This window comes from Trichomonas vaginalis, chromosome V (assembly GCF_026262505.1).
Source record: "Trichomonas vaginalis G3 chromosome V, whole genome shotgun sequence".
In the NCBI taxonomy this organism is placed as follows: domain Eukaryota; phylum Parabasalia; order Trichomonadida; family Trichomonadidae; genus Trichomonas; species Trichomonas vaginalis.
Genome location: NC_067207.1, coordinates 13,363,650 through 13,389,866, shown reverse-complemented (window position 1 = coordinate 13,389,866; position 26,217 = coordinate 13,363,650). Strand labels below are relative to the sequence as shown.

The window sequence follows — 26,217 nt, the reverse complement described above, 5'->3', positions numbered from 1 at the left end:
AGTAAGTAAATGTGGTTTGAAATAGGACTACTTGTTTTAGGTTTTTTCCATTGTGTCATTTATTTATTTGACGTGGCAGAAAAGTACAGAGAATATGAAGATGAACCAATGCCTGCAAATGTTCAGTATATGTACTCGTAAGAGATATTTTTATCTAATATTAAATGGACGCACAGAACTTAGCGAATGCACAGCAACCTGGACAACCAAACCCAGAGAATATTCCAAATGAAGTTAGAATACAAACTGCAATGGCAAACTATGGTCAAGTGCCAACAGATGTACAAATGCAAACTGCCATGTCAAATGACGCTGCGTTAGGTTTGCCACCATGGTATGCAAATATGAGATGGAAAGAGTTTTATACAAACCCTGAAGTGGGATATAAACAACTTTATGCAGATGACGCGAACACAGGAGTTGACCCAGAATATGTTTTCTACCAGAGGAGAAACAGAATGTATGAGCTCCAGTTAAAGAATGCTATGGAACTCAACAGGAAACGTAAGAGACTAGGCGGACATTAGATTTTTACATATAGTAAAATGGGTTTCTTCAGTAAGATAGGAAACTTCTTTCGAAATGTTGGAAGAGGTATATGGAATGGAATAAAAACCGTAGGAAGAGGAATTTGGAACGGTGTCAAAAATATTGGTAAAAGGGTAGGTCAGTTTGTTGGTATTATACCTAAAGACCCTGAACCAGAAGAACAAGCTCCTGTTATACAACAGCCTGAACCTGCACCACAGTCTAGTTGGCAACCAAATCCAACACCACAACCGGTATATTAAAAAATTATATTTTTACCGTTCGATAGTAGTTGTATATGAAACTAAGTTCTAAGTAAAACGCATGGTATAATGGAATTATTCTTTTTCTTCCATCTGTAGTAAACCATACTTGAAAGTCTGAAATACTTCCACTTGGTGGTTCGTATAACTTTGTAGGTTTTTCGTAAAAATCATTCATCAGACATAAGAAAGAGTTTTGCGCACCAGAAAATGAAGCATGAACAATAATAGCATCTGGGTCGAAAATATTTTCATATGTTCCATTAGGGTTTTCGACTTCATAAAAGTCTGGGTGTACTGGATATGCTGCAGGCTGATTTAACATCCTCATAAATCTATACCATGCCAAGTTGTTATATTTTGTAGAAATATAAACGTTTTCTCCAAGGTCTTCTATTCTATTGATTTTAACAGTTGCATTTTTCCTGTCATAAATAATATCGAGATGGTATTCTCCTTCGTCAATGTTATACTGTTTTGCATATTCGATATAGATATCGTTTATTTTTTCTTGAAAAGCTTGAAGAGTTGTTTCTAAGTTTACAAGCAAACTAACTTGTAAAAGTTTTCCCTGTTCAAATTTCTCATACATACGTTTTTCTTTGTTATAGTATCGAACTTCAAAACCGACCGTAAATGGGAAACCATGTATGGCTTCTGAAATGAACTTCATTCTACGAAAGCCAATAGCTTTTGTGACAGATGGGTCTCTTAGCCATCTTAATGGGTAGTCAAAACGATAGCCTTCATGCTTTACGGTCTCTGTCTCAAACTTTTGACCGACATTAGTAAAAAGTTCATCTAATGGTTTAGTTGTAGCAACTCTTGAATTTTCTTTTTCTATTGAAAGCATATTTTATCTAGAATAAAAATGTCGAAAGATATTGCTTCCATGAGAGAAATACAACACAACCGACAACTCATTATGCAAGCTCTAAATAAGAACACAACAAACTTTTCAAACTATTCTAAGATATCTGAGTCATTGAAAGAAGGAAACTTAAAACTGACAATAAACCCAATGACAGATGAGTTTCTATTTCAAGACAATAAGAACCATACTGTCTGTATAAATCCAACAAAAGGAACTTTAAACGAGAAACCTATAAATGAACTTCTTTTGAAAGCAGATGTTGACAACAAAGCTGACAAAGAATATGTAGACGATGCAATAGCAAAAGAAGAAGAAAGAGCTAACAATGCTTATGCAACAAAAGAACATACTCATCCTGAACTAGCAGACAAAACATATGTTGACAATAAAATGTCAAGTGAAGTGACAAGAGCTGAAAACGAATATTCTAAAAAGACTCATACACATTCTATATCTGAAATAACAGACTTAAACGTTAGCCTTGAAAATAAGGTAGATAAGGGACTTATGGCTAGTGTGTTAGTGAAGAAAGCAGATAAGGAATATGTGGATGAAAAAGATAAAGAAATTATAGAAAGGGTTGACTGGTACCATGAATGGACATCGAAGACTTTTAAAGTTAAAGCCGATACAGGATGGGTTTCAGGATGTTTAGACCTTAAAGCAGATAAAACTTATGTTAACGATGAGTTAGAGAAGAAAGCAGACAAGAACCATACACATACAAGTTTTACAACTGTTGCTATAGAAAGTATTGAAGGAACGGTTGAAGAAACTGGTGGGGATGCAATATATTGTAAACCTCCTAACTTTCCACAAGGTTTAACATCGGATGACGACATAACGACGATGAGAAACATTAGATGTAAAGATGTTTATGTCATGAAGGATGAACATAATATTAAATTCACTGCTCAAGATTTATATGACAAGAAGGCTGACAAAACAGAGCTTCAAACATTAAAGACAGAAATACTTCAAACATTATATCCTATAGGCTCTATTTATACGTCAATGAACTCTACCAGACCAGAAACAGTTCTGGGTTTTGGAACTTGGACTCAAATAGTCGACAGGTTTTTGTATTGTGCAAACTCTTCAAAGGAAACAGGGGGAAGTAAAACGATTTCAGGTGAAAATTTACCTGCACATAGTCACTACATAGATTTAAGTACATCTCAAGCAGGTTGGCATAAGCATAGATATTGGGATTGGGCAGCAATGACAAAAGGTAAAGGATATGATGTTAAAGACAACGTTAAGTTTGCTATAGATTGTTACTGGAGTAACACTGAGGGAGGAGGAAACCATACACATCGCGTTTCAGGATATACGCAAACAACGGGACAAAGTAAAGACTACATGCCACCTTACATGACAGTTTACGCATGGTATAGAAATGCTTAGTCGTCATTTTCAACTTCTTTAGCATATTCGTCAGGAGTTGTCTTATATTTGTTAGGAACTGTCTTTGAAAGTATACCACCTTGAACTTTGACAAGTTTGAAACGAGGTCTGACAATAGTAGTTTTATCTTCTGCTTGCAGTGTGTACATTTTGCCATGTTTGCCTAAAACTTCATAATATTCTCTTGTATACTTTCTTCTATTTTTACGAACACGAATGTGAGTACCTGTCGGGTTCCCATTGTTGTCATAGTCAATAGTATTTTCATATGGGTCGCGTTTAGGTATTTCTATTTTTACTTTGTCGCCTTTCTTAAGTTTGAAGCCCGGCATTCTTTCTTGTTTGTCTCTTTTGACTAAATTATTAAATATATAGTCTTTCTCTAAGTCAGGGTTGTTTTTCATTTCTTCGGGGGAGTGGTTTCCCAAACCTTTTTGTTTACGGCTATTGTAAATATTTAAAACTTGTCTCATCTTTGCCATGGAGAAGTGTCTATATTTGTCGTCATATGACATTTCATTTGCTTCACCACCTTGTGGTTGGTTTAAGTCTCTTAACATTTTTATACAACCGTCAATGACACCAAGAGCAGAATGGTTTTGGTCGACAATGAAATATTGGTTTACATTTTTTGAACGCAGATAGTTTTTTACATCATCTGATTTGAAAGAACTTTCACAGTCAGATGTCAGTTTTGTTGGATGGTATTTGTCAACGAATATTGTCAAAGCTGCTAAGATATCTAAAATATTTTTGGACTGTAATGGTATGGCTTCACAGTATCTTGTGTTTTGACCGACAAATATTAGCCAGTATGGTGGTCCATCTGTTCTAACTCTCGGAATGTTTTCCAAGATATCCATAAACCAAGCATTTGGTGTTGAACTAAAGATTTTTATCATGAGTGCTTTCTTTGTCGCTTTAGAAACATAGGGGTCCTTGTTTGGATTCGTCATTTTTACCCTATAAGAAATGGGTTTATTTGGCGCATTAGCAGGAGTTGCATCCAGATTTTTGCCCGCAGTGGGAACAATAGCCAGAGGTGTATTTGGAGTTGGAAGGAAGATTTTGAGTACATTAGGTATACTTAAAGAGAAAGCACAACCTATTATACAAACTGTACAGAAAGGTTGGGATGTAGCACGAGATGCAACAAATCTTATTCCAAATCCTGAAACAAGAGGAAAAGTTCAAGGATGGATGGACAATGTAGGAAGACAAGCAGGAAACTATTATAACAAAGCAAATGACTACTATAACCAAGCAGGACACTATATGGACCAAGGTGAAAGATTCTTTAACAGAGGATATAACCATGCACAACAGTGGGTAAACAATAACCAACCTCAACCGCCTCAAACGTGGGGAATGTAAAGTTTTTTACTGAGATGAAATGAACAATACAGCATTGAGACAAATGGGTTCAAGATGGATTTGTCGACTTCCAGCAGTTACACAACGTGTTTGTCAAGTTCTTCCTATACCTCAGGAAGTTTTAGACCGACTTAAAAAACCTAAACAACCAGTTGAAAACAAACCAAACTAAAATTTTTTACTGAGATGAAATGACCGAAGAAGTTGAAACGGTAGATTTGACACCACAAACAAAAAGTTCAGAACCATTGTCAAAACCTGTCAAAGAACTTACAGATGAAGAGAAAAATTCAATAATAGAAAGTGCCAGGTCTGGAAATACAAACCCTAACTATAAAGTCACTTTTCATAGAAATGGAACGGCTAGTATCTCAAAAAAGAAACAGACTCTCACAAATAAAATATTGAAGTCTGAAGGAGCTTTCGAGACAACAGATGGAAAAGTTTACTTCACTGACCAACAGTTCATTATAGAACATCTCATTGACTTAGAGTCGAAATATTCTAAACTTTACAACAAACACAAAAAGTTGAAAGGAAAACAAAAACAAATGGCATATGATATTTATGAAGATGTTGACGACACAACTGTTCCTGCAGGTGAGTAAAGTCAGAGGAACCGAAAAGTGACGAAAAACCGATAGAAGAAGAAAAACCAAAAACTGAAGATAAACCAAAACCAAAGTTTAGTTTCCAAACTAAACCAAGTCAACCTTCATTAGCTGGTATGGGTTGGCGTCAAAGACTTATGGCAGCAGGCGGTTATGTAAAGTAAAGAAAAAAAATATTTTTTTATTTTTATAAAAATGCCCCCATATAGAATGGATAGAAACTGCTAGAATAAAAGCAGAGTTACAAAGATATGGTTGGAGAGTTTCGAAGAATTTTAAATATAGGAAGGGAAGACCCATAAAAGTCTATGACAAACTGGCTGGTCTTCGCTACGAAATGGATTTGGAAACAGCACGTGCAAATTATCCAAACAGACTAGAGAGGTTAGAAGAAGAACGTCTTATGACATGCCTTTCGATGTTAGTGAACCTCAAGTTGAAGGACACGACGGCTTTGCCAGATTCTACTGGAAACATGACGAACAATTGCATCCTTTGAGAAGGAAAAAAGGAAAAGGTGAAGACACACATGCTCCCATGGAAAGAACAAGATATGCATATGAAAAGTATCGTGAAGTTAGAAGTCAAATTACATCTGGTCGAACCTTTACAGTAAACTTTGACGAAGGAAAGAACAAAGAAGGCTTCATGGGAGTACTTGCTGCCATACAAGACGGAAATAAGAAAGGACACAATCTCAGATTGACCATAACGGATTTGGATGGTCACATTTACTATGCAAATGGCAATGAACAAACAGCTGCAAAACTTCTTGACGCTTTCAAGACTACAAAGAGAGAACAAATGGTTGACTCCGACTCAGACATTTTGAATGCAATTGAAGGAATTGCAAGTGTCAAGTTCGAATGGTACCAACCTAACCCTCAAGCAGTCAGACAACATGCTGGATACTTCCCGTTCATAAATAAGTCTGACATTGACTTGACAAGGTATGGAATTTACAATTCAATTGAAACAATTGTCAATGAACCTTGCATTCTTACATGTCTCAGGAACTCTGGTCTTGTTACAGATGAGAAGATGAAGTATCTTGAGTCATGTGTGAAGACAAGGTACATTCTCAGAGGTCAATTGGCAAAAATTGCACCGTTGGCAAATGTCAATATCCGAGTCAACATACCTACAGCTAAAGGTTCTTCACATGACGACTATGTTGTTGAGTTCAATTTACCATGGTTGAAGATTGCAATTGTCCACAACCACTTCATGTTGAACGAAAGTCTTACAAACCCATTGTTCGGAAAAGGCAAGTGCAACATTGTCAGAGCTGTAAACATTCTTTTCGAGAAAGGTTTGTTGGAACCAATTCCAGATGACAAGCTGACAGAAACTTTTGTACCAAAAGACGAAACAAACTTTTCACTGTTAGCAAGACCAAAAGTTGTTCCAGACAAAGTTCTAGTACAAAAGAAGTACACAATTCCACAAGGAGTTGGATTGTTCGGATACCAACCTGAACCAGAAGAACTTCCAATGAGGTTGCAAGAACTTCAAGATGCTATAAACAAACTTCCATTGAGACATCCAATTGACGTCAAATTGTATTGGAGAGCATCTGAGTTAGGTCAGAAGGTTTTATATGAAACAGGTTGCTTCGACGATGTTTATGAGATAACAGGAGAAGTTTCTCAGAAGATAAGAGACTCACTTGAATTTCCACAAACTGGACCAATTGGTTGCGACAAGTTCGACTCAGATGAAAAGATATACTATGTCGACCTTAACGCTGCATACATGAGGTTTGTCCAATATATTCCGACTGGAATTCCAAACGAAGATGGTGAGTTCCCGGGAAGGAACTATACAGTTGGAAAAGTCATACAACAACTGTATGATATTAGGAAAGCTTCAAACCCCAAACTTGCAATGACACTCAAATTGCTTATGAATTCGACATGGGGATATTCCATTAAGAAACCTCAAGAGATGAAGAGTAAACATTATGAGAAGGTCGACAACTTTGTTGAAAGGTTTTCTCCTTTTGTTTTGAAGTACGAATTCACTCAGGTCAAAGTGGCTTAGTAACCACATTAAAACCTATTGTCGAACATTGGTCTTACCCTCAGTTCGCAAAGCAGTCCTTGACAACTACAACAAATTCTTCTCCGAAGTCAAATCCAAAGTGAAGGTTTACTATGAGAACATTGACGCACTCATGACTGAACGAAGAAGGATACAACAAACTCATTGAAATGGGAATGGTCGGTGAAAAGATGGGTCAATTCAAATTGGACAAAATTTTCACCGAAGTTCATGTCCTCTCCAAGCGTAAGTACTGGGGCATACTTGAAGACGACACAGAAATAAAACATTGCATGAAATAAAAAATTTTTATTCGAATTTGAATTAAAATGTGGGAATTCTTGGAACGGGAAAGGCTTATTTACTTGAGGAACAGGTAAAGGTGGTGGAGGTGGAGGTGGTGGCAACCAGTCCATTTTATATTCCTTCCTAGCTAATTTCCGTTTAATTTCATGTCCGCCCTCGGAGTCTTTGAATCGGACAGGTCGAGTTACACCATTCTTGGTCTCAAAACTCATATATAACCTGTTTGTCTGTATTTTCGTCGACTATGGCACGAGACACAAACATTGACCAAACGGACAAAAAGTGTCATTTCGGATGGTCAAGCAGCCAATCGCATTCGAGCACTTCGAAGAAGCCTTACGTTCCAAGGAGAGGGTGTCTGGTGCAAGGCAGAGGTCATGAAACTCTACGAGCAGTACATCCTCAATGCCTGGGAGGACAAATCGTCCTTGGATTGGCAATTCTACCAACTCCTCTGGGACGACCTCCTACGCAACTGGGATAACGAAAGAGTCCAATTCAAGGTCGGGAACTAATTTTGCAAATTACCCTTAATTTAACATACTTATCCAAATAAACACCTAAATTTACTTGGGGTTTCCCCCTAAAATAAAATTTTTTTACTCTTAGAACCACTCGAGGTTCTCCTTACGGTTGTTGAGCTTGTCACCGTCAATGTGTCTGACCCTCGTCTTCTTGTCTGGATTTGGAACCCATTGCATACCGACAAGCCTTCCCATGGAAATTGAACCGTAATTTCGAAGGTTAAGGTTCAAGTGTCCCAAGTTGTTGAGGACTGGGGTAAGAACCTTGCCTGTCTCCTTGTTGCGGATTTGGTATGGGTAGGCTGGGAAATTTCGTACCGTCATCGGCAACAAGGGTTGCCCAAACTTCCTTTTCTTGTGTTTCTCTTCTTCTTCCTCTTCTTCCTCTTTTCCTCTTCTTCCTCTTCTTTGATAATACCTTCGGCAATTCTGTGTTCACGAAGTACGGTGTTGCATGTTCTGTCCTTTCCGAGTACCTTCCAGATGGCGTCTATCTTTCGAAGAAACGGTAGATGAGTCTGGCAAGGTTCGGTTTTCTCTCTCGTAATTGCGCAAGGTTTCCGTGAAATCGTTCAGGCTTTTCATTGGAAGCTTGGTTCATGAGGACATCGGCTTTGAGATTGGTCATCTCTGTTCATAAGACTACTTTGGAGAGTCTTAATGGTGTTTGTCAGATGAGCTTTCAATTGGGCAATTGAATTTGAATTGGCGCTTGTCTGGCAACCTTGAAAGGACATCTGCCATTGAGTTTGGCTTCGGTGCTTGTTCGGACATCGAAAAATGAAGTGGTTTGAGAATGACGGTTTTACTTCAAAAAGCTTGTTATGACAGTTATGTCATACAACAAGTTTAAAATAATATCTTGTTCTTCTTCTGAACGTTTGTTGTCTCTTCCGATAAAAGTTTGGAACATGAGAACCAAAAAACGTTTTTTGAGATTGCGGAAGAGTTCAAGCAAACGTTCATATTCTGGATATGTTGGGAGCAGTTCAAAACATCTGAGCTGACTTTCGGACAAAATTGGGACAATGTCAACAAATTCATCTTTGGTCGGACTGCTTGAAGGTAAGTCCCTTACATGTAAGTAGCTCTGGTAAAGTCTTCTCATCTCTGCTAACTTCTGGAGTATAGCTTCGTAATTTAAGAGTTTTAATTTTAATTGTCTTATTCCTCTCTTGACATCTAAACGGTAACTATCCATGAGGTCAAGAGTAGCTTTGGTAGCTTTAAGTGGAGCTATCTGTTCCTTGACTCCTGCAATTTTGGTTGCAATTGTGATTTGAGCTCCTTCAAGTTCGCCGTCTATGTCGTTCTCAACGTCTTCAACTATGGCTTGAAACTCTTCATCGGTCCATTGAGATTGGTGTGGGACGAATTTAACTTGCTTCATTCAAAAAATGAAAAAAATGTTTTTACTCTAAACGTTAAGGTTTAGAACTGGTTGGATGTCGCCTTCACAGGTTATGTAGAACGGCTGACCCGAGAAGTGAAGGAGAGACTGAATTGCCAATTTCATATGGGGTAGGGGGTTCTCCTTGTTTGGTATTTTTATCCAAGGACGTTTGTTTAGGAACTTAACAAGAGCTTCTCTTTTGGCGTCCTTTATGCCATCGTAGGCTGTCCCGTCTGGTATTTGAATTGGAATTCCAGTCGAAGTCTCGAGCTGAAGTGTAGACCTTCCAGAAATAGTGGTGAACTTGACCTTGGGCTTCATGACCTTGCGCAAGTACTGCTTAACAACTTCATTTATCTCTATAAGGTAAATTGCCTCGTCAAATCCTTCTGGCATTCCGAGTCCTTCCATCCGACAGGAAAATATTTTCCCGACAACTGGAAAAATTTTTCCGGACAAAGGGAAAAATTTTTCCTTCCGACAGGAAGAACTCTTCCAGTTGTCCGTCCGTAAACCATTCAAATTTTCGAAAATTGAGAACTTTTTGGTCGAACTTCAGGAAAAGTTCTTCCTTCCGACAGGAAAAATTTTTCCTTCCGACAGGACACAAACGGATGACTGACGTTCCTCTTCTGAACGCCTTCCAAAGCCAGAAGAACCGAAAGCTGCAGAACCACAACAGTCTCCTCAGCAACCTCAGTTCCAGCAAGTCCCTCCACCAAATTACTACCAATTTCCACCTCAAGGTTACTACCAATTTCCACTACAAGGCTTCCCGAACTACCCTCCTCAGCCTATGCCTTACTTCCCCAACCCTTGATGTTCCAGCAAGCTCCACCCCAATTCAAATTCCAATCTCAGTCCAAGAGAGACCAAGACTTCGAAGAAGGTCTGAACCGCTTACGCAAGAGTATGCTACTGCCCCTATGGAAGACGACAGGCTTTCAGTCTCTTCCCTCAAATCGACCGATTCGACTCGTACCACAGATTCGGTTCGTGACCGTGAAGACTACCTCAAGCAGTCTGAGAGACTCTTCATCCTACAATCATTTACAGGTGGAGCTCTCAAGAACATGCGCAATTACGAAGGTCAGACACCAGCTGGAGACCGCAAACAGACGTACTCGCAAGAGCCGTCCAGCTCGTCAAAACAAAGACTGAGATAGTCGACTTCATTCTTGCAGCTTGCCCATACAAGTAAAAAAATAAACAATTACGAGTTAAACTTTTTATTCTTTCTTTTCTGAGTTGTTTAGAGCTGGTTTCTCTTGTAGGAACCTTTCGTACTCTTCCATGGTCATGTAATTGCGAATTTTGTACGCAATTCCAGGTTCGTTGTTTTGAACCTGATGTATGTAACGCTTCCATCCTCCTCGGGGAAGTAAGCTGCTAACATCTGACCAAGTTTTCTCGGTGACTCGGAGCTCATAAAAATGTCACTTTTTAAACGTTAAGTTTTTAGTCTTATTTTACCCTTTGTTTACCCTTTGTTTGTCAAGGTAGTATTGGAGTGCAATTTCTCCAAATTCTCTGTGTCGGAGTTCTTCAGCATTTTCCAAGGTGTACCTGGAGAACTCAAAGAAGTTGTCAAGAAGATACTGCCATGCTGCTCTTCTGAGTTCGTCGGTATTTTGGAAGTGTTGCACCTTCGAGTCTTCGGACATGAAAAAATGACACTTTTTCAGCAAAAATAATGTTTAGGTGAAGTGGTGAGATCTCACCTGTTTTTTCACCTCTTTTCTCACCTCTTGAATTTGTCATGAATTTTCCCGAAATAAAAAATAAAGTTAGTTTTATTTTTATTTATTTTTTTATCCGGAATATAAAGACAGATATGTCAACAACAGAGAACACAACAACTGCTATCGTTCATGAAGCTATAAATGAAGAATATGAGTACATACAGTTTAACAAACAACTCCGTCTCATTCGTTCGGTCAAAGACGATATGTACCAAATGCAAAGTATTTTGACAGCATGTTTTGCTCCAGATACTAAGCTTCCTAAAGACTGGTTTAGGAACCAAAGCACACAAGAACTTTTGAGCGAAGCACAGCGAGACATACTTTTTTCTGAAAACAGTGAAGAACAGCGAGTAGGTAAAAAACCCCAGTCGCCAAAACTCTATGAAAACAGTGAAGAACAGCGAGTAAGTAAAAAACCCCAGTCGCCAAAACTCTATGAAAATCGTGAAAAATTGCCAAACGGTTTGAGAGGATATTATGTACATAGACTTCTTGTAAATGCTGTTGCAATGTGGGCTTCGCCTCGTTATGCTTGGTATATTTACAGACTTCTTGACGAAATTCATAGACAAGAACGTGAAGAGATAAAGAACAAGCTTGAAGCAAAAGACAAAAGCATTCAGAAAAGAATACCACGTTCGTACCAAAAGGAAAGGAAAAGAACTATAAGTATATGATTTATACTGAAGAGATGGAAAATGAAGAAGACAGAGATATGGTTATGTTGCATTTAGTCAGAAGAAACAACAAAAGCTTTTACGACCTTGCTAAGATTTACAAATCTGACAGAAATTGGTTCTATCGCGAAAACTTACCGATTTCAATGACCCCAAATGAAGATGTGAAACAAATAGTTCAAGATACGTTACCTCAAACACACTATGATATGAAAGGTTGTACAATACTTACCTTCAAAGAAGATTTGCCATTGAAAGGAAAAAATAACAGAGTATTTTGACAACTTCAAACAAGCAGAGTAAATGAACTCTTTATTTTTCAAGCTTGACTTTTTACAATTTGAACTTTGTTTGCGTAGATATGAATTCTGAAAGAAGTATGAGGGTCTTGTATGACTTTGTACTTCTCCCATAGTTCATGTCTGTCAAACTTACCTGCCATGGACTCTTTCATAAGTTCCATGAAATCGTCTTCGGACAATCCGGGGAAAAGTATAATGTCAGTAAGTATTCTTTTAACATCCTTACTTAAACTCTTTGCTGTCTGTACACAAATGACAACTGAGATGTTAAAGTGTCTGAGCTTCTTAAGAATTCGACACATATCTTGTTCTCTATTCTTTAACAAAGGATGAGAGCGAAATCATCTAAGATAAGAAGACATCTATGAGGGTAAGTCTTCCAATCGTAAGATTGCAATTTCTTCGAAATGTATTCTATCTCTTTCTGTTTGTTTCTGAAGTGTTTCTTCTCTAATATTCTCTGCATTTCCTCATTTGGGTCTTTAAACTTAGAATTTATATACTCATTTATAGCATTATACTTCAAAACTCTTCTTTGGTACTTCTTTATCCAATCTAACAACTCAGTATTTTATACATACTAACTTAGACTTCTTTATAATATCTTTGAACGAATTGACGGTTTGGTCAAATTGACCAGAAGTACTACAAATGACAACTAACTCATAGAATGGGTTCTTCTCATCTAGTTCTTGTTGTTGTGCAGCCATTTTAAGATAAGTGAAAGTCTTACCCGACCCAGGTGGTGCAATTAGACCTGTTATACCATTCTGAGCAAATAAGAACTTGTCATGTATAGGCTTTATCTGAGCATTTTCTAACTTCCTCTTGTTCTTGTTTAAAACATTCTCAAATTTTTGTCAATGTCAGCAAACTTTTTTTCTAACATATTTTTAGAAAAATTAAAATTTTTATCTTTTAGAAAATGTCTAGCGATTTCGCTATCTATATTCGAGACAAGTTTTGACAGCAAAACATCTGTCGACCATAAAATCTTACATAGTGTAAACAAGAAAGGTGAATTTGTTCTAAAGTTCTGTTTCTGGGAATATGACAAGAACCATAAAACATTAAGCAGAGCAGTCTTAAAATTTGTCAATGACAGACTTGTTGACAGAGATGACGCCTCTTGGAAGATGAAGTCCAACAAAAGTTCTTAGAATGCAAAGAAGACACATGCGCTGTTCTTGAAGATGAAATAGAAAACAGAATAGAAGAGCTATTAAAGGACAAAGAACTTTTACATAAATATGGTTGCGCCAAATTTGACATAACTCCACCAGAAAAGAAGAAGAAAGAAAAGAAAGAAAAGAAAGTAGAAGAAGAGAAGAAAGAACCTGAACCAGTTCCAGAGAAAAAGAAATTTGACATGTAAAAATAAAATTTTATTTTTAGAACATTTCTGGGTCAATGTCAATGTTCTCTTCCTCTTTAGGAGCAAACACTGGCTTAGACTCTAAAATCTTTTTACCCAATTTACCTTGAACTTCAACTATCTTAGACTCATAATATTCATAGTCGTCTGCTTTCTTTGGTTCATAAGGTATAACAAGTTTGTATGCTTTGCCTTCTTTAAGGTTTGAAACCTTCTGTCAAAACTTTCTTTGACTGCTAACAAACCTTCTATGTCTAAGTCTTCAAATTTCGCACCATTTTTAGTCACAATAGCAAACTTAACTGGTTCGATGTTCCAAACTTTGCTGAATGAAGACTTTTCAAAATGGTAGAAGTAAACATTCAAATATGTGAATGGGTCTAGTTCTTCTTTAAGTCCTGACATGTACTTGTTTACTGAGATGAATTTTGCCATCTTTTCTATCGGATAAAAAAATATTTTTTTTAAAATTTACTCATAAAAATTTTTCTTTGTATATACACCATTCTGTACGTCTAAAAGACTTTTGACATTTGCCAAGAATGTTCGTTTAGACGCTGTCATATAACCATATTCTTGACAATATTGTTTATACGAATCGTACAATGACCTTTCATCTAAACACTCAAAGTCAGTTTCATCTATGAACAGTTCATATACACTCTTGTTTGCTTCTAACAATGTTTGTCTCTCTTCGGTATGTGGAATTTGTCTTGGATTGAACTTTGAAATATCTAATGTCATAAAATATGAGAACAAGTGGTTGTAAAAGTCAGATGTCAAAGTTTCTGCTAAGTCGTCAAAATATTCTGTATCTTGCATATGAGAATCTGACGTTCTGACAACTACATATCTTCTGTCAGAACTTTCTAACTTCATCGGAACAGCATTGTTTGAAACCATAATGAAGTTTGCAACATTTTCACAAACTCTTTGGTCTTTATTTTCTTTCAACAACTCCAACTTTGTCTGTTATAAGACTCTTCAAAGCATCTGAGTTCAAAACTTTTGTTGTATCTATACTTTGAAGTTCATTGCAAACTATAAGTTTCATATTCTCTATTGAGGAGTTAAACTTGCCACAGATGTTTTCTAAGTTTGTCATATTCGGTTCGAATACCTTCTAACAGTTTGCACAAATATCTGTAAAGAATGTGTTCTTACCAGTTCCTTGTTTTCCAATTATAATGAGAGCAGTTTCATTTTTAGCACTTGGATGTTGTAAGATATTTGCAAACCAACATAAGATATACTCATAGACTCTTTCGTTTCCATTGCATATAATTTCTTTGACATGGTCTAACCAAGCTTCTATAATATTTTCTTTCCATTCTACTTGTTCATATTTATATCCAGTGAAGATAGAATAGAAGTTTGGAGAAGGTGTATAGAACTTTATACCTCGAACTGAAAAATCTTCTAACTTTGACAATAAGATATCCCAAGCATCTAACATCTTCATGCCAACTTGTACAACTTTTATTTTCTTAAGTTTCTGTCTACATTCTTGTTCTGAAACTATTGTCGCTTTAGGTTTGTTAAAGACTACATCCCATTCTTTCATAACATAACATTCTGGGGCAGAGTCAACATAAATGACTAAACGTTTCAAATTCTCGACTGCTTTGTTATAGTCTCGAAATGGACACATATTTCTGAATGCTTGGAAGTCATAAAAATCTGAAACATCTATTCTGTACATTTTTATAAAAATAAAAAAAATATTTTTTTTATTCTTGACTTTGTTGTTGCATTTGTTGCATTTGTTGTTCTTGAGCTATTTGTTGTTGAAGTTGTTCTTGTAATACAATACTTTCACCAGTTGCATCTTCCAATTCGAAACTTTCTGCCGTCATTGACAAATACATAGGACATAAAAGTTTTACAGGAACAAAGTTTGCGTCAACTAATGTCAACGTTATACTTGCCAAAGTGTTTGAGTTCACTAAGGTTGAAAATTCTGCATTCGAATGAACAATAGGCAAACCAGCAGAGAAAGTATTGTTTATACGCATAAGTATCTTTTGGTCATAATAGTTTCTGTCGACATTCGAATAACACTTTGAACCTAAGTTTGAAACAATATATAAGATTGGTGTGCTTAATGTCAATGGAATAGACATTCCTTGTATGACACCTTTTCCTGTTATAGGAAACTGTTGGTAGTAAAAACCAGAAATAAGTTTTGTATTATAGCTCATATCGTTTATAGTAAACTCAGTCGGACATCCAAACATAATGAAACCTGCTCTAGTTGCAGCACATGTTACACCCGTACTTAAAGTATTAAATAAGTCAACAAAACCTGTTGGTGGTATATCTGAGTAAGTATCTTCAAAGGAGTATTTTTTACCATTCACAACAATAAAGTCTTCTGGTGTCAAAAGAGCAAAACAGGCTTTAGTCGTCATTGTGTTTAAGTTAGTTTACAATATCGTCCTTGAGGACTTTGTAAGTTTGTTGTTATAGAATTATATGACTCAGGGTTTTTAGTCGTAATAGTATAAACCATTATATCTTCTGCCATTTATATATATTTAAAAGTTTTTCTGAAAGTGGAGAAGAACTTCATCTAAACTTTCACATGGCGTTTCTTGAAGTTCTCTGTCTAAGAAGTTCAAATATTTTGTAAAGACATAGAACTTTCCTTTGTCTACACGAACAAACAAAACAGGGTCTTTCATATCGTTCAAAAGTGTGTAAAGTCCTTTACATGAAATAAAGTCTATATTATTTTTCTTCAAACATCTTTCAAGAAGTTTTGACATTTTTACTTAGCAAATAAATTTTAATGAAATGTTGTCGTCAAATATTTTTTATGACGTCTGGGAAACTATATTTTAAGTTCAACGTTTCACCTCCTTTCATAACGTATATCTTGTCAATGACATTATATGAAACACCACAGCAACTAATGTCGGGTTCTATTTCTTTGATGTTTATATCGTCTGCCTCTGTCAAAAGTTTCAATAGTTCTTTCAAAACTTCATGAGGTGCAATGACATATGAGTTCACTTTTACAGGGTTGTGTTCGACCAAGTTTAACATTATACTAAAGCTTGACAAATCTTCTCCTGAGTTTGAAGTTTGTCTTTCAGTTGTTGGTAGTCGTTTCGAATATCTGCAACAGAACTTAAGTCTCTGCTAACTTCAGGATATGTTGGTTGTTCTTTTACAGGAACAATTGTTATACCATCTTCGTCTTCGTATGGTTTCCCCACTTCAACATCTCTGTCTTTGACATTGACAACAACACTTTGACTGTTTGTTTGAGTTGGTGAATTTAACTTCACATCTGCCACCGCCATTAAACCTTTTGAAACACTTACGCTTCTATTTTTCGGAAATGACATTTTACTTAGAATAAAAAGATGGACGTATTCGAGTATCTCTTCGAATTGAAGCAAACAAAGTTTACACACACAAACAATACAAATACATTGACAGAATAGTTCTTTACACAAACAATGGAAAATGTTATAGAATAGCAGTCTTTGCTGAACCAAAATATTTTCATAAAGCAAAGAAAGTTGGTATAACTGAAATGGTGAAAGTTCTTGAAGCAGACAAAAATATAACAACAAAACTTACAGATATTTCTAAAGGTAAGTTTATAATACAATATTATGTCAAAACTGGCGTACTGTCAATATTTGACGGAGAGAAGTCAGTTCAAGAACAACTTACTGACCTGCTGCCAAAATCTGCTCGATGGAAGCTGTCGTTATGCCAATCTGAGGAGCCCCAGCAGGTTTCATCGAACGAATCTTCAAAAGAGCATCTTCCGTGAAAAGTGCTATTGGTTTTGTAAACTTCTTTGCTCTCATTCATCTGGACCGTCTCTGTCACCAGTATATTGTATTTGTACAGTACCAACAGTTGAAATACCACCCATAAAGTCTTCTGAGTCAGCAAATGGAATGCCAAGCCAAAAGTTTGAACGGTCTCCATTTGTATATTGAGTTTTTTGACCTCCTGTATGAGTCCATACTTTCACATATGGCATAATAGAACTTTGCATTTCAGGGTTAATGGTTGTTGTGAAGTTGTTGTTAAAGTTCATAGCATCTAATGTCAAGTTGTATGACCTCATATCCTCAACTGTAGAATATTCTTCTCTTGGATAATATTTGCCATCTATGTTTATATGATATTTAATACCAGGGTTGTAGAAACAAGAATAGTCATTTATAGTTCGTCTGAACAGTACAAACATAGTATCTGCATGTTTCATTGCAGTTGTTAAAGCAATATCTGTTCTTGCACCTGGGTCAGCACTTTGGTTTCCAACTTCACCTGCAAAGTCTTTGACAGATATTTGGTGTATAGGGAACATAAGTGGAACTGCAATATATTTGGCAGCTAAAGCATTTGAAATATCTGGGTCCAACATATAGACTGCAAGTCTGCTTTCTATTCTCTTGCATTCAAATTTTTCGCATGTGAACTTAACTGGGTCCCAAGCAGTTCCAGCAGCATTGAAATAATAGTTTACTTCAGTGTTGAGTTTGAGAAACCAAAGTCTAAGTCAACTTTGTCTTTGCAAAAGTCACGAATTTGTTCCCCAGTTACTCTGTAAGAGTGAATGGGTCTTGTGTTGGTGCAATGACTAAGTTATTTTTGCTTGGAGTAAGTTCGATAGAAATTTTTCCTGCCCAGTTTGGCAAGTATCTTAAAAACCTGAAGATGAGGAAAGATGACAAAGGAACTCTAAGTTTCAGTTTTACTTTTGGCAGCATTTCCATCTGTCCAGAAAGGTTAACATAAACTCCTGGAACGTTAGGGTCAAGTCTTCTTATTTTCTCAATATTTGCATACTGGTCTGTTTGTTCTCTAGCTTGTGGTTGTACTGAGTTTCTCAAAGCGAACCATTCATAGTTTGCCCATGTTACTGTTTGAACTAAGTCAGAGTTAGAATATATCTTATATCCCATGAAAACTTCTGGAGCATATTGGTATCCGACATAGAAAATTCCATTGCAACCTTTCTTGTCAGACAACTTGGCAGAAGGTTTTATTTCAATGTCTTGTTCCACGTATAAGAATGAGTTGTCAATAGAAATAATATGAAACCTGTCGCAAGCAATATCTACTGTTGTTGAAGAACCTTCTCCAAACTCACCTACGTTTCCATAAGAAACAGCAGTTGTATATTCGTAAGTTCCAGGAACTATTTCTGACCTTCTAATGGCATTGTCGCATTCGTTATACCATTCGGAAACATTTCCGTTCATGGCATCCAAAACTGTTGGCGTTATATTCTGAGCGGCGTACATTTCATATGGTAAAAATATAGAATAGTTGGATTTATTATGTCATAATAGAACCCACTCGGACCAAGCTTTACTTTGTTCTACTCTTCTTCTTTGGTGTCGCTTTTGGTAACTTGCCCTCTGCTTCAAGTTGTTGCATCTTTGCCTCATGTTCACCTAGTATGTTGTAAATTTCCCATGTCCTTTTTGCCTTTGGGCTCTGGTCGCCCATCTCAGGTAACCTATATCCTAGAAAGATTTTGTCATAGTTTGTATTTGAGTCTTCGCGTATTGTTTGCATGACTCTTTCCTGAGTTTCCGGTTCAAGCTCTTCAAACAGAGCTTGTCCATATGGAATATGCTCGTTTCCAAATATATGTTTTTGTAGCCATTCTGGTTTTCTTTCCATGTTACCAACAATATCTTTTGTGAATGGGAAAGCTTTTACCCAATGTTTCAGTCTTGCGTCATTTATTTCTGTAGTTGGTTTTATTTTGTCAAGGAACATGTTTTTCAATACTAACATTTCATTTGGTACTGTCCATTTGAGTTTTCTTAAATATTCATCCCTTCTCGGTTCATTGTCTGCAAAGTAAGTTTTTATGACATTTTGCAAACTTTCGTTTGCAAGGTCATGTACAATAGGTTCTCTTCCTTCTATCTCCCTAACTTTCTTTCTAAACTCTTCACCAAATATACCATCTCTATGGTTCTGTGTAGTTCTTTGAGATAAATGTTTAGAACGTCAGGTGTTATATTTCCATCAGCCATGTTCATTTCATACTGGTCCAAAATATCTGCATCTTTCATATCTTTCAATGGCATTAAAGCCGCGCTGAAAATACCAGCTATATCTGGTTCACCATTCACTTCCATTGCGTCTACAACTTCTTGGAATTGTGGTTGTAAGTTTATGAACCACCTATCCGGATTAGCTTTATGACCCCATCTCATTGTAGTTCCATAGTCTGCAGAAACAAAAGTAGGTTTGTTTCCATATTGGTTAGGTTCTGAATGAACTTTAAACAATGTTTCATTTCTATATGTTTTGTGAAATTTAACCTTTTATTTTCACCGAGTTCAGCCAAAGATTGAACGTTATATGTCGTAAGTAAAAAGGATTGTTGTATTTGCGTACATTTTCTTTCAGTACTTCCATTCTATGCTGAATATTTTCATCTGATGTTGGAGTCTTTTGTATGTCGGCGAACATTTTTCGATATTCTTCTACTATGTCAGCCGAATTTTTCTTAGACTCTTGGAAAGATTCCATATTCTCCGCATACTTGTTGAGGGTCAAGATTTTTCGGCTGTTCCAAATCTTCATCTAGTTCTGTGAAGTTAGTTTCCAAAGGAGGGACTTGTTCGTTTCCTTCAGGCTCTTCTAGCTGTTGTTGCTGAACTATTTCTTCCATGTCTGGTTGTATCTGAACTTCTTCCTGTGGAGTTTCTTGTACCTCATCTGCTGGCATTTCATATATTCCGAGACCGTTTTTAAAAAGTTCCCTATCTAAGTCATCCGGACTCATAACCTTTCTTCTTTCGTTCCGTCTCTATTTTTTACGCGTTTCATGAAGAGAGTTGAATTATCATTTAGCTCTGACACCAAATATCTCGGAGTAAATTCAGTCATGTCATTTGGATGATATGCTATTAAATCATATCCCTTAGCGAGCTTGTATTTTCCAGGTTTGAAATTATATCCCATTTGGTGCTGACCATAAAGCTAAATAGGTTCGGGTCAGTATTTCCTTCCTTGAACTTTCTAATAGCTTTTTATATCTGTCACTAAAGTCAAGAGTATCTGGGTAACCATAGTCTTCCTTAAGCATTTTAAGAATTCTTGGTTTCCTTGTTCTCTACTTCTTTTATGTCCTTGCTCTGTTTGTGGTTGTTGCTGTGCAGTGTTTTGAACTGTTGGTTGTGGTGCAGTGTTTTGAACTGTTGGTTGCTGTGCAGGGTTTTGAACTGTTGGTTGTGGTGCTGGATTTTGAACTGTTGGTTGTGGTGCAGTGTTTTGAACTGTTGGTTGTTGTGTTGGTTGTTGTGTTGGTTTTGGTGCATGCCTGTGTCTGTGTCCATGTGACGATGTAAATGTTTTAGGTAGTCCTGGTGCAGGTGCTTCTCTTGGAGGGTTTGGTGGTATATAAGTTCCACTAGCTAGTATATAAGTTCCACCAGCTGGTATATAAGTTCCACCAGCTGGCACATATGTTCCATCTGCAGCATAATGTCCTACCTGACTTTTCGTTCTTAAGAAAGCATTTACTAGGTCTGTTTTGGTCTGTTGTAACTCTTTTTCTTGACTTTCCACAACAGTTGCTCTAACGGCGTCATAGGCACTTTGAACTGCCTGTCTCGTTGCTGCATCTGTTATTTTCGTCATATTTTGTGCTACTTCTCTTAACTCTTTGTCGAAACCTTCAGACTTCAGTTTCTTTCCAGATGAGAAGTCGTTCACTAGTTTCACCTTACTATGAAGAGCTTCGAAGGCATTCTTAAAGTCAGCATTCATTAAAGCTTCATTTGAACTGTCTTCATCCGCTTGTATTTTTGTCCTTATTGACCCTATAAGTTGGGCTGCTTTAGCGTTGGCTTGGGCATCTAACCAGTCATTATTAGCTTTTATATATTCTGCGCTTTTCATTGCCTTTTGCATGGCTGCGTCGTTATTTTTACTTTCTTGTGCTAAGTTTTCATACTGTACGGTTTGGTTTTGCAACTGTAAAAGTTTTTCTGCCTTTACATTTGCTTCAACTTCTTTTTTATACTCATCGCTATCCATATATGTCTTCAGGGCTTTTTGTTTTATTTCTTCATCTTTCAGTACTTTATATTGAGTAGTATGGTTTTTCAAATTTATAACATCTTGTTCCATTTTTGCTACTTCTGCTGCTTTTTCTGACACTTTTTTCGCATATTCCTCTGTACTTAGTTCTTTCAGTTGTTCTTCTTTCTTCTTTTTCTCTACGTTTAACTCATTGAGTTTCTTTGTGTGTCTGTCATATTCTAGTTTCTTTTCGTTTTCACTTATTTGTTTCTGTATGTCTATGTTTGACTTTTTGACATCTGTTATTTGATTTTTGAGTGAACTCAAATTCATTTGACTTTGAGGGTTATAAGCTGTTCCGTCTGCAGCTCCACCATAGCCTGCCATTTTCGCTAAAAGTGCCGCTCTTAAACCTCCACTCTGTGCACCAATAACTCGGTTTAAAAGCATAGGGTTGCTTGACATTTGTTGCAACATAGTGGGGTCATTCATAATTTGTTGTTGCAACTGTTGTTGTGGTGTCAGTTTTACTATTGGATGTTTCAATGCTCTCTTCCTCTTACGTATATTCTTACGTAGCTTACGTGGCATTTTAAGTGAAGTAAAAAACGGTTTTTGACAGATGTTTATATGACACTTTTTGTTCAGCACAAAAAACTACTCGGTCAAAGTGTTGTCAGTTTTGTAAAATAACCGTCCTATCTTGTTTTAAAATGGAGAAAAGGCTTCTCAAAGTATACTTCCTTGGAACGCCTGTAACTTTTCCTGTAGCGACGATAGACCCTTACTTGTCCGGACAAATATATACTATTTTGAGTGCTCTACAAAAAAGTCAACGGCGACGACTCTCAAAAACCGTTGTGTAAAAAGTTTTACCGTTGGACAAAAAGTATATATAGAAAACAAAAAACGTTTATAGTTCATTCAATATTTGAGATGGAACGGTTTGCCAACGGTAACTATTAAATAAAATAAAAAAATAGAGGGGGTCTCCGTTGGTAAAAACCGTTTATTTTAAACTTTTCTATGAGTTGTCCGAAAAAAAAACAGTTCATTTTTCATAATGGCATTCGCTAGCGTGTTCGCTCCAAATTCACCTGAAGAAATTGCTTGCAGACTTTCAGCACCCACAGGTTTAGAACCTCAATATCAAACTGCAGCATCTACACATTCTCCAAGCAGAACAGACAATTCAAATTCAAATTTGTCCTGCAATTCACTCAATCCAAAGCCACTTTCACTACCAAAAACAATACCAAACGAGCTCCGTATTACAAAGAACCACAGCAACGCTGAACTACGCAAAATACTACTCAGATTGTCTGAAGAATACTTCAATTCAAAGCCAGAAGAAAGAGTTCCTGCAACTTTTAACAAAGAATATTGTGAACAACTCAACAAAGTTCTTGCAGACTTTACCAAACTACAAAAAGAAACACCTGACCCATTCGAATTAGGTGACACAATTGTCAACTATTTTCCAACAATAACAAAGATAATGGTTGACAGAACTATATGTCAGCTTATTGAAAGTCTTCCACCCAAAGCTGCAAAAAAAGTCGAACAGCTTTGGGTCGAATTCAAATCAAAGAGTTACGGATATCAGGATGACGAAGAAGAACGTGAGTACGGACAAGAAACAGCAAAATGGCAATGTCTTAGCTCACTCAACCCCAAGTTCAAACCATTATTTTACTCAGACAACAACACAATTCAAGTACGCAAAATTGCTATTCATTTCGTTAACCAAGCAGAAGACATTGAAGAAGGAGACTCTATCTCAGTTTATGTTTGCTACTGCAAGTTTTTCAAGGACGAATTTGGAGGACCAATTCTCATGCATGTCTTCAAGCCACATCAGCAACTCTACGTTGAAACTGAAATAACACTCATGCATGGAATGTATCTCAAGTTTGAAAGCCAATTGGAAAACACATACAACATTTGGCTTTCATACATTCAGTTCGATACACCAGATGACTTTGATGTTGAAGAAGAAGAGTCCTCCGAATTCACACCAGAAGACTAACAATTTTCCGAATAAAAACTTCATTTATACTAAACATCTTCAGGGCTAGAGGGCACGAAGTGCCTGGAGGCCCCACTACCTTTTTTTTTTTTTTTTTTTTTTACTAAACCATTAAAAAAAATTAACATTAATTTTAAAATAATTTATTTTTTATCTTTTATAAAAGAAGCTATATATAGATGATGTCAGATATTCCGCGATTAATTAAACATTGTTTAAATCCTGAATGGGTTAAATATCAATTTAAAAATGAAGATTGTGAATTATTAAATGAATATGAAAGCCAAAATAAGCTAATGAGGTATAAATATAATGATAAAGAATATTTAATTTCATGGAATCAATGGAGTCATAATCAAAGACCTCATAAACGAGAAGAAGAAATTGAAAATAATGAAATGGAAATCATTGATGACATTAAAGAGGATGGAATTCCTAAATTTTGTAGAAAAACCTTTAGAACTAAGTTAGGAGCATATAAACGTAGAGTATTAAATCCTGAATATCTTAAACATCAATTTAAAAAGGAAGACTGTGAATTATTAAACGCTAATGAATATGAAAACGCTAAATCAAAACTGAGATATAAATATAGGGTGTCCAAAGGTGCGTTTAGCACAGCGCTCTATATGAGACTATTAAAGGAGATATATGCTGATTATAAATATATAATAAAAAATATGAATATATGTATATGATGAGTAAGTTGTATTTTGGCGCCATGCCGGGATATAAAATGAATTTTGAGACAAGAGGCGGTTTCGCGGGAAATTTTGGCGGGATTTTTTTCATTTTTTTAATGAATCATAAAGAAAACATCCTCGCTCTTGCAAAAAAATGCAAAGACTGTAAAAAAATCTACGAGACATTGGTAAAATGCTTCGGTATGGATGCTCCTAGCTATTCCACTGTAACGTATCATGTTAGGATGTATCACTTCATGAACAAAAAGGCGCCCATCATAAAAATTGACAAAAAATCGCCGGATCAAAGAAAAATCAAAGCAATTCTTCAAGCGCTAGATGAAGACCCAAGAGCATCACTCAGAAGGATAGAGGAGATGACAAAGATACCACGTACAACAGTCAGTTATTATTTGCACAATTATTTGAACTACAAACTAGCGTATACACGTTGGGTTCCGCACAACCTTAATTCAGTTCAAAAAAAATCTAGAGTCCAATCTTCGAAAGAGCTCCTCTCTATATTGGGTGCGTATCAATCCAAGAAGTTTCGCTTTTTAGTAGCAGGGGACGAGTCTTGGTTTCAATATGCAACAGAAGCCAAAATCATGTGGATCCCGAAGGATGAAAATCCGCAAACATTCCCGAAGAAAAAAATTGACACACCAATGATGATGTTGTCGGTTTTTTGGGGCGTGAATGGCATCATCGCAATTGATATTCTTCAAAAACCTAATACGATGAATGCTCAGTATCTAATTGACAATGTTCTTACTCAAATTATCAATTCTGATGAGTTTGAGAAATCCAAACAACAAAAACAAAAGTTTGCAATTCATTTTGATAATTCAAGAGTTCACAAAAGTCATAAGGTAATGAATTACTTGGTGGAAAACAATGTCAAAGTTGTTCCAAACCCAATTTATTCACCTGATATTGCACCCTCTGACTTTTATTTATTCGGCACACTAAAAAAGAGAGCTGAAGGACGCGAATTCGCGAGTCTAGATGATCTTGAAAATTTTGTAAGAGAGCAATTTGAGCAATTTTCTCATGATGATTTAAAGCGTGTCTTTCAAGCCTGGATCGATCGCTGCGAACGTGTGATTGAATCCAATGGTGATTATATTTAAATAAACTTTATATATATGTAACTTGTTTATTTCTATTCGCAGTATTCAGGTTTGTGCTAAACACACCTTTGGACACCCTATATATTGGTAATGATGAAAGGTGTAAAGATAAAGATAAAGTTTATTCAGTTTCATATAATAACTGGCACACGTTAGGGATAAGAAAACATTTAGGAGATTATGGGAAATGTTCTGAATTCTTTAAATCTAGTATATACGAGAGAGTAAAAGAAATTAGAAATAATTATTTTCATGAATAAAAGATTCACTACCATAATGAAATAAAAAATAAAAAATTTTTAAAAAATAAACTTTAAAAATAAACTTCTTACGAAAAATTAAAACTTAGTTATGTTTATTATTTTATTTTTTGATTTTGTATGAAATGAGCGTCAAAACTAACAACGTTAAAAAATTAGGATTCACAAACGAGGAAATAAAGGATATATTAGAGGAGGTGGGTTATGAAGTTAATAAATATTATTTAAGAAATTGTCAAAAATTTGCCGAGTTATTAAATGATTTAGATTATGATGGAAAAATGAATAAAGATGATGTTATAAATTTCTTATATCCCACATCTGAAGAAGAAAAACCTAAAGAACCTGATGTTTTCCCTGAATATTATGAAGAACGGATTAAAGATGATGAATACAATGAAATTGAAAGACTGAAAAAAATAAGAGATGAAATAGATGAAAAAATTAAGGAATTAAGAGAAGTTGAAAAATATAATGAAAATGAAGTAGAGGGTTTAATGAATATCCCAGCTTCAGAATCAGAAGTACAGAAATCTCATGAAGAAAGATATAAAAATTATGTCTCAGAATCAACACAAAATTTATTAGATGGTGAAATAGACGAAACACTTTCAGAAGAAGGTACTAAATTTATTCGTAAACATAAGTTACAATTTATTGATAATGAA

The 26,217-nt window shown here is 36.0% G+C and overlaps 14 protein-coding genes and 12 pseudogenes across 26 annotated transcripts, besides 6 other annotated features; 13 read left to right on the top strand and 13 right to left on the bottom strand.

Annotated features, from left to right (window-relative positions):
* Positions 1-23,575: part of a mobile genetic element that runs on past the window's edge.
* Positions 165-527, top strand: TVAGG3_0329440 (uncharacterized protein; the record flags this gene model as incomplete). Its single annotated transcript, XM_051230374.1, has 1 exon — positions 165-527. One exon carries the CDS (start codon positions 165-167, stop codon positions 525-527), a length of 363 nt encoding a protein of 120 aa, XP_051100104.1.
* On the top strand, positions 546-791 carry TVAGG3_0329430 (serine threonine-protein phosphatase family; the record flags this gene model as incomplete). Its single annotated transcript, XM_051230373.1, has 1 exon — positions 546-791. One exon carries the CDS (start codon positions 546-548, stop codon positions 789-791), a length of 246 nt encoding a protein of 81 aa, XP_051100103.1.
* TVAGG3_0329420 (uncharacterized protein) lies at positions 796-1,644 on the bottom strand (the record flags this gene model as incomplete). The annotated part of the gene is made up of 1 exon (XM_051230372.1): positions 796-1,644. The coding sequence occupies one exon, from the start codon at positions 1,642-1,644 to the stop codon at positions 796-798; it is 849 nt and encodes a 282-aa protein (XP_051100102.1).
* On the top strand, positions 2,173-2,782 carry TVAGG3_0329410 (phage tail repeat-like family; the record flags this gene model as incomplete). Its single annotated transcript, XM_051230371.1, has 1 exon — positions 2,173-2,782. A coding segment is annotated over one exon (610 nt), but the record flags the coding sequence as incomplete, so codon positions are not given.
* On the bottom strand, positions 3,069-4,028 carry TVAGG3_0329400 (uncharacterized protein; the record flags this gene model as incomplete). Its single annotated transcript, XM_051230370.1, has 1 exon — positions 3,069-4,028. One exon carries the CDS (start codon positions 4,026-4,028, stop codon positions 3,069-3,071), a length of 960 nt encoding a protein of 319 aa, XP_051100100.1.
* TVAGG3_0329390 (uncharacterized protein) lies at positions 4,045-4,446 on the top strand (the record flags this gene model as incomplete). Its single annotated transcript, XM_051230369.1, has 1 exon — positions 4,045-4,446. One exon carries the CDS (start codon positions 4,045-4,047, stop codon positions 4,444-4,446), a length of 402 nt encoding a protein of 133 aa, XP_051100099.1.
* TVAGG3_0329380 (uncharacterized protein) lies at positions 4,466-4,618 on the top strand (the record flags this gene model as incomplete). Its single annotated transcript, XM_051230368.1, has 1 exon — positions 4,466-4,618. The coding sequence occupies one exon, from the start codon at positions 4,466-4,468 to the stop codon at positions 4,616-4,618; it is 153 nt and encodes a 50-aa protein (XP_051100098.1).
* TVAGG3_0329370 lies at positions 4,638-5,221 on the top strand (annotated as a pseudogene). The gene has a single exon. A coding segment is annotated over exon 1 (584 nt).
* Positions 5,461-6,513, top strand: TVAGG3_0329360 (annotated as a pseudogene). The gene has a single exon. A coding segment is annotated over exon 1 (1,053 nt).
* On the top strand, positions 7,701-7,962 carry TVAGG3_0329350 (annotated as a pseudogene). Its single transcript has one exon. A coding segment is annotated over exon 1 (262 nt).
* TVAGG3_0329340 lies at positions 8,012-8,704 on the bottom strand (annotated as a pseudogene). Its single transcript has one exon. A coding segment is annotated over exon 1 (693 nt).
* Positions 8,736-9,320, bottom strand: TVAGG3_0329330 (uncharacterized protein; the record flags this gene model as incomplete). Its single annotated transcript, XM_051230367.1, has 1 exon — positions 8,736-9,320. One exon carries the CDS (start codon positions 9,318-9,320, stop codon positions 8,736-8,738), a length of 585 nt encoding a protein of 194 aa, XP_051100097.1.
* TVAGG3_0329320 (uncharacterized protein) lies at positions 9,348-9,734 on the bottom strand (the record flags this gene model as incomplete). The annotated part of the gene is made up of 1 exon (XM_051230366.1): positions 9,348-9,734. One exon carries the CDS (start codon positions 9,732-9,734, stop codon positions 9,348-9,350), a length of 387 nt encoding a protein of 128 aa, XP_051100096.1.
* On the top strand, positions 9,938-10,524 carry TVAGG3_0329310 (annotated as a pseudogene). The gene has a single exon. A coding segment is annotated over exon 1 (587 nt).
* Positions 10,553-10,752, bottom strand: TVAGG3_0329300 (annotated as a pseudogene). Its single transcript has one exon. A coding segment is annotated over exon 1 (200 nt).
* TVAGG3_0329290 lies at positions 11,158-12,048 on the top strand (annotated as a pseudogene). The gene has a single exon. A coding segment is annotated over exon 1 (891 nt).
* On the bottom strand, positions 12,065-12,513 carry TVAGG3_0329280 (annotated as a pseudogene). Its single transcript has one exon. A coding segment is annotated over exon 1 (449 nt).
* On the top strand, positions 12,973-13,422 carry TVAGG3_0329270 (annotated as a pseudogene). Its single transcript has one exon. A coding segment is annotated over exon 1 (450 nt).
* On the bottom strand, positions 13,439-13,857 carry TVAGG3_0329260 (annotated as a pseudogene). Its single transcript has one exon. A coding segment is annotated over exon 1 (419 nt).
* On the bottom strand, positions 13,894-15,124 carry TVAGG3_0329250 (annotated as a pseudogene). The gene has a single exon. A coding segment is annotated over exon 1 (1,231 nt).
* Positions 15,153-15,545, bottom strand: TVAGG3_0329240 (uncharacterized protein; the record flags this gene model as incomplete). Its single annotated transcript, XM_051230365.1, has 1 exon — positions 15,153-15,545. The coding sequence occupies one exon, from the start codon at positions 15,543-15,545 to the stop codon at positions 15,153-15,155; it is 393 nt and encodes a 130-aa protein (XP_051100095.1).
* TVAGG3_0329230 (protein of unknown function, DUF4106 family) lies at positions 16,470-16,730 on the bottom strand (the record flags this gene model as incomplete). The annotated part of the gene is made up of 1 exon (XM_051230364.1): positions 16,470-16,730. One exon carries the CDS (start codon positions 16,728-16,730, stop codon positions 16,470-16,472), a length of 261 nt encoding a protein of 86 aa, XP_051100094.1.
* On the bottom strand, positions 17,246-18,698 carry TVAGG3_0329220 (annotated as a pseudogene). The gene has a single exon. A coding segment is annotated over exon 1 (1,453 nt).
* Positions 21,705-22,035, bottom strand: TVAGG3_0329210 (protein of unknown function, DUF4106 family; the record flags this gene model as incomplete). Its single annotated transcript, XM_051230363.1, has 1 exon — positions 21,705-22,035. A coding segment is annotated over one exon (331 nt), but the record flags the coding sequence as incomplete, so codon positions are not given.
* TVAGG3_0329200 (uncharacterized protein) lies at positions 22,508-23,473 on the top strand (the record flags this gene model as incomplete). Its single annotated transcript, XM_001287893.2, has 1 exon — positions 22,508-23,473. One exon carries the CDS (start codon positions 22,508-22,510, stop codon positions 23,471-23,473), a length of 966 nt encoding a protein of 321 aa, XP_001287894.2.
* Positions 23,483-23,575: a terminal%2Cinverted (terminal inverted repeat of Maverick-3 transposon ID:TVAGG3_0329190).
* A 490-nt stretch (positions 23,576-24,065) lies between these two features.
* Positions 24,066-24,093: a terminal%2Cinverted (terminal inverted repeat of Mariner transposon ID:TVAGG3_0329160).
* Positions 24,066-25,369: a mobile genetic element.
* On the top strand, positions 24,162-25,289 carry TVAGG3_0329170 (Mariner transposase; the record flags this gene model as incomplete). The annotated part of the gene is made up of 1 exon (XM_051230362.1): positions 24,162-25,289. One exon carries the CDS (start codon positions 24,162-24,164, stop codon positions 25,287-25,289), a length of 1,128 nt encoding a protein of 375 aa, XP_051100092.1.
* Positions 25,342-25,369: a terminal%2Cinverted (terminal inverted repeat of Mariner transposon ID:TVAGG3_0329160).
* Positions 25,370-25,458: 89 nt separating this feature from the next.
* Positions 25,459-26,217: part of a mobile genetic element that runs on past the window's edge.